At 45.1% G+C, this 11,992-nt stretch overlaps 3 protein-coding genes across 3 annotated transcripts; 1 reads left to right on the forward strand and 2 right to left on the reverse strand.

Annotated features, from left to right (window-relative positions):
* Nucleotides 1-375: 375 nt before the first annotated feature.
* On the reverse strand, nt 376-6,267 carry GGI43DRAFT_408688 (RHS repeat-associated core domain-containing protein). Its single transcript, XM_083206394.1, has 2 exons — nt 6,230-6,267; nt 376-6,177 (listed from the first exon to the last, which is right to left on the reverse strand). The coding sequence occupies exon 2, from the start codon at nt 5,540-5,542 to the stop codon at nt 686-688; it is 4,857 nt and encodes a 1,618-aa protein (XP_083059192.1). The 5' UTR covers nt 5,543-6,177; nt 6,230-6,267; the 3' UTR covers nt 376-685.
* Nucleotides 6,268-7,224: 957 nt separating this feature from the next.
* Nucleotides 7,225-8,055, forward strand: GGI43DRAFT_408692 (uncharacterized protein). Its single transcript, XM_083206395.1, has one exon. The coding sequence runs from the start codon at nt 7,248-7,250 to the stop codon at nt 7,623-7,625; it is 378 nt and encodes a 125-aa protein (XP_083059193.1). The 5' UTR covers nt 7,225-7,247; the 3' UTR covers nt 7,626-8,055.
* Nucleotides 8,048-8,798, reverse strand: GGI43DRAFT_408693 (uncharacterized protein). The gene has a single exon (XM_083206396.1). It carries the CDS (start codon nt 8,584-8,586, stop codon nt 8,326-8,328), a length of 261 nt encoding a protein of 86 aa, XP_083059194.1. The 5' UTR covers nt 8,587-8,798; the 3' UTR covers nt 8,048-8,325.
* Between the last annotated feature and the right edge of the window lie 3,194 nt (nt 8,799-11,992).

Raw genomic sequence — 11,992 nt, forward strand, 5'->3', positions numbered from 1 at the left:
GTCTAGACACTTATGAACATATATTCGATACAAGCACAGCCTGTTATTTGTCGAGCAATGTGTATACCTAAGAAAATTAGGGATTAAAATATAACTTGTGTTATGCAACAGCTCTAATGGCCGAAGTCGACCATAATTTATAGCTCGCTGTTCGAGGGTTCAAACGTCTAACATAATGGTCAGGCGCAGTCGAATTTTTGCTGAGAGTTCAATGTTGTACTGACAGTGAACTGATAACCATGGCGTAACCTTCGAATATATGTAATTATATATTATAAAATGAATATAGTTGTGCTCGAGAAAAGTATATATGACACACAAACCGTATACTCCTTTGTGCGGGTCCTAGATTTCCACATGACCCCTCGTTTTCTATTAAAAAGAATTAATCAATTTAAAATTCGAACCAGTAAGGTAAGTACCTAGGTATATATTTATAATATAAAGCTACTTTAAGAACTAGGTACCTACCTAGGTAGGTAGTTATCAGAGTGGGAAGTTAGATAGGCAGTTCAGAGTTTACCTCCTATCACAGCCACGCCGTGCATGGCCACATGAACTCTGTACTTGACACATTTAATATCAATTTCAAGAAAAAGAAATCCAATTCGGAAAATATATTTCTCTCATAGTTGATCGATTCATATTGCGTTGAGCTATCAAAATATCCGCTTTCTTGGCCAAACTAGGGCCGATGCCCTCCGATCTCATCAATTTTCACTACATGATTCTTTTGGTCCAACAGAAAATAAAGCCGATGTCCCTTTGCTAACCTGATGGAATGCGTTGCCCCCGGAGTAAGTAGCTCATAATCTGACCCGCCAAGGCTTTCGGCGGCAGTCTTTGGGTGAATCCTGTCCTCTGTAATCATTCTTTTGAAGCTGTGATATTTGCTCCAGGCTGTCTTGTCGCTCTTAACTAAATGTATGCGGCCTTGCTTAAGCTTCGAATTCCATTCCCATTTTGTCTTTTGTTCGAGGTCGTTCAGCCGTTCTTTTACAGCATCTAATCGGGCCGTTCGCATGGCCTTGCCTTCTGCGTTCAAATGTTTCGGTTTTGGGCCAAACGATAGCCAGTACTTTTCGCTCTTCAACTGAGTCAAATTCATCTGGTCTACAGGAAGAGTTCTCGCTCCTCCAGCGTGTTGTATCTTAGCAGCGCCCTCTAGGAGCTGATCTATCGTCTCCCCAATCGACTTGAAGAGCTTTCCTGCCCCCTTGGTCACGCCGAGCCCAACGATGTTGCCAATAGCGCTAGAGAGAGCATCATCTCCTATGCTCCCCCAAGTCGGTGCAGTTCCCGAAGCAGCGTCGTATATGAGGCCGGTTGCTACGTCAGAAGCGATTCCAGTGCCTACGAGGACTCCAACTTCTACCGCCAAAGATGCGCCCTCGGTGAAGATGGCCGCCAAGATGCCAACAACCAGGCCGACAATCAACTGAGCTATGCTTCTCTTCTTAGTATTTCCGGCAGAATCACTCGAGTGGCCAGTGGGGTCCACCTGGTTGATGGGATCGCAAAGGCAGTAGGCGTAGGGGTTAATCTCTCCAGAAGTAAAAGGACTCCATGTATCAGGAGCGTGGAAGCGCATCAACACCGGGTTATAAACGCGGTATCCACTGCCAAGATGATACCAGCCTGTGACAGGATCTCTCCACTGGCCGTTCCAAGCGATGGCAGATCCAGCCGTGCTGAAACCATAAGGCGTATACCACTGAGTGTGAACCTGGTTTGATTGTTTGGTGTCGAGCCATGCGATGGTCGACTGGTGTGCGTCGGAAGCCCACAATGAAGTTGCCGTTTGTCCATTCTCTTGGAGGATCTGGCCCCAGTAGGAAACTCCGTCGGATACATAACTGAGCTGGGCATCGCCGCTGGTAGCAGCAATGAGGCTACTGTCGCGATAATATAGATGATAGTCTGGCCTGCCAGGCACTTCCTGGCAGACTAATCTGGCCCGGGCATCATAGTGGTACCGACTGAGAACCGTCGATCCGTCAGAACTCTTGACCGCTGTGAGGCTACCTATAGAGTTGTATTCTAGTATTCGGCCTTGCTCATCTCGCGTTAAGCAGCCATTCGCGTCGTACTCGAGAGTAATCTTTTCAGGCTCACCGGCGTGGGTGTTACTGATATTAGCAAGTTGGTCAGGGTCACTATCGCTGTATGTGTAGACGGCAATATTTTGGCTACCATCTTGGTACTCCGTAGTGACCTTTGCTATACCCCCAGTAGTAGTAAAGCCATAGGTCTGACGCCGCAGCTGGCGTCCGCCTTCATCGACAGGAAGCTGGCTCCCCTTGCATTGATAGTCGAATAGTCGGCCCATGTTATCATAATCAAAGGTTTCTTGTCGTAACGAGCTGCCATCGCTGTCCTTCAGTTCACGAGTCTTTAGTTTGTCTAGCACATCGTAATCCTGAATTAGCTTATACAGAGGCTTCGAATCTTGGATCAGAGTGCGTTCGCGTTCGCGACTAAAGTCATCAAAAACGATTTCTGTTCTGAGAGTCGAACCCTTTTGACTGTCGTGGACGATGCTTTTCCATAGTCGACTTGCCCTGTCGTAGTCGAGCGTGACTGTGAGCGGGCCTTGCAGTAATTGTTTGAGCCGGCCGTGCTCATCATACTTGAGTTCTTGTGTTTGGCTGTGCGCGTTGGAGTAATTCTGAAGTCTACCGTTCATAGAATAGGCATGTAGTGTTGACCTAACTTTCCCTTGTCCGAAGCGAATGTCTTCAGACTTCAACAGGCCTGATGGCAGATACTTCAGGCTCTCAGTGCAATATGAATTTTTACTTTGTATCAATTCTCCCGTTTTATTGTTATAATCAAAGGTTTGCTGATCATCGGGCATAGTTCTGTCCTTGAGCGCGTAGCCTAAAGCGTCATCGTAGGCCATGGTAGCCTCAGTTTTCTTCGGCATCATCATGTTAAAAGGTTTCGGCGAGCTTCCTTTATACGAAAAGCCGGTGGTGCGTCCTCCAGAATCTGTTGTCTTCACGCGACTTAGCCCGTCATAGGATTGCTTGCCCGTGATGATATCTTGAACCTGGACCGATACAGGCAGAGGGTCTGTACTATGATCCGCATATTGCGTCGTTGCGATACTGCCATCTGGCCAAATTGTTTTGCTTACGCGGTCAAACCAATCATACGAGAACTGCGTAACATAGTCCTTACCATTTTTCTCCTGAACTCTCCGACCCAGGCCATCATTAGTATAATCGACACTGGTATAGAGGGTATCATCCTTCTTGAGCAACGACACCTGGACAATCACATCCCCCGACTCGACGCGGGTTCTCTTCTTGCCTTGGCCCTCAATACTCTCCGTTTTCGTCTGAGAGATGGGATCTGTGTTAACTAAAGTGACAACGCCGTCGCTCTCAGTTGCTTTGCATGCTTGTCCCCAACCATCGTATTCATAACGATGAGTGGTGGACTGCTTCTTGGGACCGTCTGGAGCTCTCATCCAATCGATCTCAACCATCTGACTACACTGGCCGAGCGCATCATAGCTCTTTTGCTGCACTGTGCGGAAAGTACCTGTATAGGTGCCGCTTGTGTCCCAATCACCGTCGTCATCCTGCCTCTCGATTTGGCAGAGCCTCTGTAAGCCGTCGAAGCTGTATCGAGTCTTCACTTGCTTCACGTCTGTCACCGTCTTGATATATCCAGCAGTTTTGGATGAGACAGTGTAATCGACAGTCTGTGTTGCCTCGTGAGAGGTATTTGGAGAGATAATCGTGTGCTTAATACGACCGATCTCATCATATTTGAAGCTGGTTTGGGCGCCCGCTGGATCAACTTGGGCCACCACCAGCCCATGATCCAAAGAGTAGCTCCTTTCTTCCTCCATCTGGCAGCCGTCAAAGCCTTGTTCTTTCACAGTTATAGCCAACGTCTTGTCCGCTGTGTACCGATGAGTCCAGCTCTGCACAGTAGCCCGGTTTTCAGATATCATCATCGTCGTCGTCTTCTGCCGGAGACGACCATGGTCCCTCTCTCCGGGGCTGGAAACATACTCCCGATCGATGCTGCTGATGGCCTTGTTGTCTTGTAAAATAGTTGATTTCTCAATGACAACAAATGTAGCTACCGGCGCCCCGGATGCTGTGGGCATCTCGTGATATGTGTGATGAGTGCTTCGCACTGGAGCCAGATCAGACTTCTTAGCCGGCGTAACAGTCTGCTCTTTCAGATATCGTTGGAAGAGATGTGGATCGGTTGGGCAGCTACCAGATTCACCTTTGGGTGAGTAGTAGACACGATCCGTGCGGACGCCGTTTGTCTGGATATCCATGGTAGGGTTTCCCCATTCGTCAAAATCGTGCTGAGTCTGCTCATCTCGAGATAGCTTCTGGTCTGAGAGATCACGATAATTCGTCACAACAGTCTTCGGTAGCTGGAACTGAGGGGGCTGGTGTTCAAAAGCCACATTTTCTTTTGCATGGTAGGTAATGGATTGTGTGACTTGCTTCCTGTCTTTCTCTTGTTGCGACTTGACGAGTAGATGGAATTTGTTGTAGGTATATGTAGTCTCTTGGCCGCCATCAGCGGAGACAGTGGTATTGTATGTATAATCGTCTCTTACACGGTATAAGTTATCTTGGCCACTCTTCCAGCTGTCTACGCCACCGTAACCTAAGAAGTTATTGGTCGAGTAGCTATAGAGGGTCCGCATCGCGGGTTGTTGGTTGCCCGGCTCTGCAATGTGTTGGATGACGTACGGAACGGCCGCTGAGGGACCCCCCTTTGGCACTCTGTGGCCATCCGACTTATATCTGACCGTCTCAACAAGGCCAATAGGGCTTGTGATAGTGGAAAGGCAAGTGTTTTTGCCATGGGTTTCATATTCAAATACCCATTTGGGCCTGGGCCTATCCTTCAACGGTAGCCAAAATTCCGCCAGCTTGCCGCCCTTTATCAAGGCTGTAAAAGTGGCAGGTTCGGCGGACGTTGGGGCACGCACTATTTCAACGTTTGGATCTTCGTAATTAATCACCAAAAGTTGTTCCGAGCCCTCCAATATCTTTCTCAGTCTCGGCTGCCCTTTGACGGCAGTCCAAACCAGCTCCAGCTGACGACCATTCGGGGCATACAGTCTGGTGGGGACGCTGAAATTCCAGGTATTGTCATTATTTGACAGAATTTCCACCCGGCCGTCTTTGTGAGCGATCTGGAAGTCAGAATCCTTTTTCTTGAGCGTGAACTTTTGAAGCTTCAGATCTACGACACTGAGGTCGCCACCATCCAAAACGACCTGATAGTACTCGCCTGTGGAGAGAGCGAGACTACGAGGACTAGAATGATGATATTGGGAAAGATTGAGTGACCACCCCTTGCCGAAGCCGATATCCTGAGCATTGGAAGGACTGAACTTCAGAACTAGCCTGAATGAGGCGCAGTTACGGATCTCGGCCGGAGTCTCATACAATGTAATGGAGGATGTAAATTGCCCCGTACGAGGGTCAACACCATCTTGGACAAAGCTACCAAAGTTGAACCCCTGAGAATATAGTGTGTCTGTACCCGCCATGGCTGAAGATGGAAATCAATAACAAAATTACTATGTAGATTGCAAAGAAGATAGTGAGCAATTTTGCATGAGTCAGAATTTTCCTTACACAAAAAGGATTCTCATGATAATCGTCAATAAGCTGTGGCTCTCCTTAATATAGGCCTCTCAAACAAAGCCTAGCCTAGCACATCACCAACGATTGCTTTCAAAGTCCCTCGGACCATTCTAATCACACTTCCCATCGGCACCTTCAATCTCTGCCTAAGCAACTGTAGAGAGACAGCAAGTTGATTACAATGGTCTCGCAATGCGGGGTTCTGAAATCCTATTGACGACACAATGATGTGATACGAGGCCGTAGCATCGCGAAATTGGCAGAGAATAGGCGAAACCCGATGTCATCCAGGCTTCTGTGTGATGGGCAGCTCTGTCTATGGCCTATCACCACCCAGCTTTCCCAGAGTATCATTAATGCGTCAGGGCAGCATGCAGCCGTCACAACGGGATGAGCGAAATTCGTCTGACTGAACTTGATAGGCTGGCGTATGGCAGGCCTCATACTTGATCATATTGAGTCAGTGGCAAGGCGTCTGCAAGTTTGGTCGGCTGTTGCCGCTGCGCCACTCTCATCGCCGAGACATTAGGCGGCAGAGGTGAGGGGTTATCATGCTCGCATACGTGTACGGAGTACTAAAAGCTTAGGAGTCGCCATCGACGTGCAGCTTTTGTGGCTTTCAATAGTGGGCTTGAGGGATGCTGAGTGTTTGTGCTGGGAAACAAAATACGGATGTAACAGAGGAGAGACAAATGATACCGTACCTAGACAGGGGTAAGCACCCATCACCATTTAGAGATGCCTGTAAGTCAAAGAGAGAGGGGCTAGCAATGCAAACTATGTCATCAAAATGATAGAATATTAATTGCTCTTAGCTAATATTTATAAAATTAATGACATTATTTTAGCAGATTCAAATAGCAGCTACATGTTGTTTCTTTTAAATTAATATACTAATATTTTGGCTGCGTTATAGTAGTGGTATAACACTTGATATTAAAGTGTAGACTTTTGATCTTATTTCTGCTTAAAGTAATTTTCAATTATATACATATTATACTTATAACTTACTATAATTTTTCTGTCTTGCATAATTTTAGCGGCTGAAGCTCTCCTTTTGGTGCCCAATATGCATAATACTGCATGTACCTAGGTATGTACTCACTATGCTAAATGGTGATAGCTCTATGGTCCACATAAGATCTTTGCATCTCCGATAGATTTAGAGGATGGATATAGCTGGCAAAATAATTTGCTAATGCATACAGCATCCCTGTATTCAGCTCGCATGCAACCAGTCTAAAGCAAACAACTAAATTCCGATCCTTGTAAGTGTATCGGGAGCTCCCGTCCAAGCCATTTCCAGCTCAAGTGCCACCCGGGAGTCCTCTCGTCATCTGAGTTTGCGTGGGTCACTGTGATCCATTGATTGATCTATCTTATAACGCTATGTGCTGGCTCACGTAATAAATCATTCTATGCCCAAAGAGCGCCCTGATTTTAATATAAAAGTTAGTACTACGCCCCTCGGTCTTACACCATCGCCTACAACCCAATCCAAACGACAATTCTTCTCATAATTGAGCCAGTAGGTACTGATCTCACCACAGAAACTCTTGTGGAGGCGTTCTAATCTATTCTATAGCTTTTTATATATATATACCAACCATGCGGTTTCTTCTGAAAGCCTCTACTATCCTTGCGTTGGCTTCAAGCGCCATCGCTGGCCAGTGTTCCAACCACAACAAGGGAGCACACAAGTTGGATTGCGTCAGTAAGAGTGAAATAACTCAGCACGCGGATGATTACTGTGAAAATCACTGGGACAAGAAAACTGGCACCTGGTCGAGCTTCTCCGACAGCAGCGGACACACTGCCAATATCGGAATGGTTGGAGCGTTCTCCTCGAAGGCGGCTTGCAAGTCAGCCTTTGCGGAAATAGTTGATAGTTGCTACAATGGCTGGGATGGAGGTGGCTGGGTAGCGTATGGGACCATGCTTCACATCAATTTCTGCAAGTGGGATTCGGCTAAAGAGGAATTGTAAGGAGCGTATGCGAATGTCCATCTATCCTGTATTTGGTAGATTCGAATTTATTTTTATGCTGAGCTATGCAAGTGCTGTAGAAGGCGAGTTTCAGTAGCAGAAGTCGAGTTTCCAGGCTTAGGTTACTTATTCCTGTAAGAAATTGTAATAATTGGCGTTGTCTGCTCTTGCTTAGGATGTATCACGTAGCTTCCAAGATTGACGAAATAACTTTAAGCCAGTGATGTCAGATGGCTCAAGAAAAGCAAAGCAATGGTGATATATACATGGTGGCTAAGAGAGTAAAACTTTAAGAAGTACGTATGTAAATAGGGCAATGGTGCACCTATTTCAAGCATAAAGGACGAGAAGGCAAACTACTGAGCAATATTGAACACGGGTCATTCACATTTTGATGATAGTCAAAGTCAATTAGCGAGGGATTAGCAGAATTGAATGTATATTGATGTATGTCGACTTGATCAAAATGAGAGGAATCGTCAAGTTATATACGACTCGCCTAAGATGCGTTTCATCCACCAATTCAAATAAGGCCAAGAGTATATTGTAGCGCACCAAATGAAGCATCAATACGATATTCCCATCGTTTGATGGCGGCGCTACCAAGCACACACAATGCCGTTCTTAAGAGTCTAAAGAAAGCTATTAACATCCAATATATACTTTCCTCACCCAAGTTCAGTGTCGGCCGTACCTTGCTTTAACATTCCAACCAGTACCAGTTTTCGCCCTCGTTATTGCATCTACGCTTGAATTCAGCGATATTATCCCCAAAGGGATCACAGTAGTATTCGGCCCAGTGGGAACAATAGCAGTCGTCTTCTTTCAAGTCATTGCAGATTCTGTGCGTCACCTTCCACATTTCATCGATTGTCTTGTCAGGGTGTTTGCATCTGTATGCGTTGCTTCCACAGCCATACGCAGTAGACGCAGTGAGCAGGAGAACGAACAAGAACTTCATGATGGCGTAAGAATGTGGAAGTTGTAAATGTATGTGAGCAGGATGGAAAGATGTTAGATTGAAATATTTCTTTTGCAGATAAAACGAAGTAAAGCATCTACGAGTTTATATACCCCTCCATCCGTTCGACATGCCCACTTGTACGCATGCAAAAGAGCAACATGGTTCTAAGGCAAGGATGTGGCGGCAAAGACATTGCCTCCTCATGCACCCATTTCATGCGGTACCACATAGTATTACGTCCCGGTTGCATGCCTAGATTTTGACGTCAAATATTCCCAGTGGAACCTTGGTGGCTACCCAAACAGTTTACAAAAGAGGCTTCATATCTGTCATTATAGGTATAAAATGCTGTAAAAATAGTATAGAAAGGAAAATATTACCAATACATTGTAATATTATATTAAAGAATACAATATAGATATCTATTTAAATCCGTATATATAGAATTGTAGCTCATAATATAAACGTATGTATAGCTGCCCAAAAGAAATAGTCCGAACTATTACCAGTATCGTATTCTAGCCGTCTGTTGGCACTCTCTTAGATTCTTACTCTTACGTCTATGATCAAACATCTTGAGACAAACATTTGTTCCGTACACATTTATCCCGTGTCTTACATGCACGGATTCCACCAACAGCGGGAGAGCTGAAAACTTGTGGAGATCATATGCCGACAGGGTGTCGGATTCTCGCTCATGGCTAGCTGAGAGTCGTGGCTAGCTGAAGGTGAGATCAATGCCGCAACTGACTGGTTTTGTTTAGGTGAAGTTGCATCTGCATCTAGTAGTAAATGCAGATCTCCCCCAGTAAGAAAGAAGATGGTGGATTATGGTGGATATCAATCTGCAGGAGATGAGATAGCGTAGGTGACGGATCAGTATTACTACTACGACGTAGTATTGCTAGTCCGTATTACTAGTAGTAATATTGCAGTAGCACCATTAGGATTGATTCCCATTTGCTAGCAATCTGTTCTATATCCACGCCGTGTCTTGCCGACTGGCCGATCAAATAGCCTTATTGGCATCTCAGTTTTTGCATGTTAAAAAGTGACGCTGCGGGGTGACGTGGCATCCAGTGGAACGAGAACTGAGCTAGACAATCGCCGTTAGCATGTCTCAAAGTATGAAGTCAGACAAATGGCTAATAATATGATCATATGGACATACGTAGTTAGATGTGACGCTAATATAGAGTATACCGGGTGGCTATCCGGGTGGGGACGATCAGGGACGATCAGGAAGGATTAACACCAGTGGAGACCACCCTACCATCGGGCAAAGCGATGAGCCGGGGCGGCATAGCCGCCCGGGATACAACCATGCTTTCAGCTTTCATTGAATACGGATTTCGGGATACTACTGCGATTCAGGTAAGACATAGGATGACACGCTAAATGGTTACGTTTCAAGTTGTAGTAAAGTAATAGTCTTTAATGGTATGGGGAGAACCTTGTATGCAACTACAATTGCGATGTCCCGACCTGCAGAAGCCGGGCAGAACGTAAGGATGCATCTTGACCGAACAGTATTGGTCAATTACCCCTCTTACTTCATGCATGAGACAGAATCCACCATCCGTGCCGCCTTTGTCGAGTGCAACACCCGATGCATCCAATATCAAAACTGGGAAGAAGTTGTCTCTGTTCTCATAAGAAAGAGGCGAATGATACATAATTTATGCAGCGCAAAATATAGCTTTAGATGATGGTATGTGTATTACCCCACTTCCTAGGAGCTCAACGCCGCAGCATGCATGATAGTCGATGGGACAGACAGTATCTCCTCCTTTCTATGACTAAATGAAACTGTAAAGTCTGTGGAGTAGGAGAAAAAGAAGATGAAGAGTGTTGAGTGAATTAGGCGCTTGGATGGTGACCCCAGTCCAAGGAGTTGTGCGTTCCATCATCTATCTGGCATCTGCCAATGCCTCGTTGCTTTACGGCTACGATAACTGTGGTTGGACTAGCTATAGTTTCTAATTCTTGATGGTTACACCAATTTCAATAAAGAATATGGATAATTAAGCACAGTTTTGACGATTAGTTGTATTCACATACAAATTTCGCTTGCGTCTCGCTGGTCTCATTGAGAAAGTACTATGAAGACACTAAATGAGGATGGTCAACCCCATGTGATCCGATATACAGTCTGATGAGGCATCGTCTGCGTTAAATAGATATAAAGCGGGATTTCAGTATTTATAAAGCGACTTAACTGCTAAAAAATTCATATATCTCATTTCAGGGGTTCATAGTACTGGGCAGCCAAGGTACATCTATCTACCAGACAACATCCAATCACCAAGCGCCTATTGTACCTATGTAAATAATGATAATACAGTTAAAGATCTGTTGTCCCAAGATGGTATTTGCATTCATAGTAGTAGCCCGTAGGATATAAAATGGCCCACACTATGAAGATAACGTCTGAGGACTTTGCGAAGATCAGTTAAAATTTTCGTAGAGTTATATAACTCACATCACCTGCCTGATTCAAGATTCAAGCTCGTTTTCGTGGGGACAGAGGCCTTTTTCTTTCTAGGTTCGCTATATAACGGGGCTTCAATCATATAACTCATATCTCCCTTCTATTGTTTCTGATACCCGCTATTATAGAAAACAAGGCGAAATACGCTACTTTCGCAACTGCTTCTGTAGTGAATTATATACCACTGATACGGAACTTCGGGGACGTTGTCATCTGATTATGATATCCTTACTTAGATATATATATTCCTCCGCATCGGCTCATCAACACCGTGGGAATGAATTCTACGATTGTTTCGCTCAACAGTCGATGTGGTGACGGCAAAGTGTGGACCACGGGACGGGCCGCTCAAAACGGAGAGTGGAACTTACCCAAACAGCAGCAAAAACGCTGGCAGGCTTTCTCAACGCATTGACTCTTACCGATAAACCGTGTTATAAAATTAAATGGTAGAAATTTGTATTTAGCAAATCATCTTGCTCTCTTATTGCCTTTTGGGAAATTTTAGGATGGTAATTCCCACTAAAGTTACTCTTGCATACGCTGGATGTTTCTTACACCGACCCATTTCTCTTACGAGATGCTGCCTATCACTTTACGCTACAAATTCATAATGAGCAAATCGCTAGCACCAAAATTCCAATGCACAGATATTCACTACATTTTATATGACATATTGGAAATTATGCCACAAAGATGCGAAAATGACACGTTCAGAGAGATGATTGACCAAAACCATGCTTATGAGAAGGCTTAATCACGCCAGGCTTTTAAGCGCTAGCCTATAATCACACGACTCTGGTCAACAAAATACCGTGCTGCAGTTACTTGTCTGTAGCGGGTAAATAATAATCCGCGGCTATAAACTGATAGTAGGTACCTAACTATAGGGAAGTAAACGCCAACTCTTTA

The sequence above is a fragment of the Trichoderma evansii genome (assembly GCF_050947405.1).
Source record: "Trichoderma evansii strain SZMC 28006 chromosome Unknown GGI43scaffold_14, whole genome shotgun sequence".
In the NCBI taxonomy this organism is placed as follows: Eukaryota; Fungi; Ascomycota; class Sordariomycetes; order Hypocreales; family Hypocreaceae; genus Trichoderma; species Trichoderma evansii.

What these genes read in the sequence shown, in the direction of transcription:
- GGI43DRAFT_408688 (XM_083206394.1), bottom strand. Translation starts at nt 5,542, where the DNA reads ATGGCGGGTACAGACACACTATATTCTCAGGGGTTCAACTTTGGTAGC.
- GGI43DRAFT_408693 (XM_083206396.1), bottom strand. Translation starts at nt 8,586, where the DNA reads ATGAAGTTCTTGTTCGTTCTCCTGCTCACTGCGTCTACTGCGTATGGC.
- GGI43DRAFT_408692 (XM_083206395.1), top strand. Translation starts at nt 7,248, where the DNA reads ATGCGGTTTCTTCTGAAAGCCTCTACTATCCTTGCGTTGGCTTCAAGC.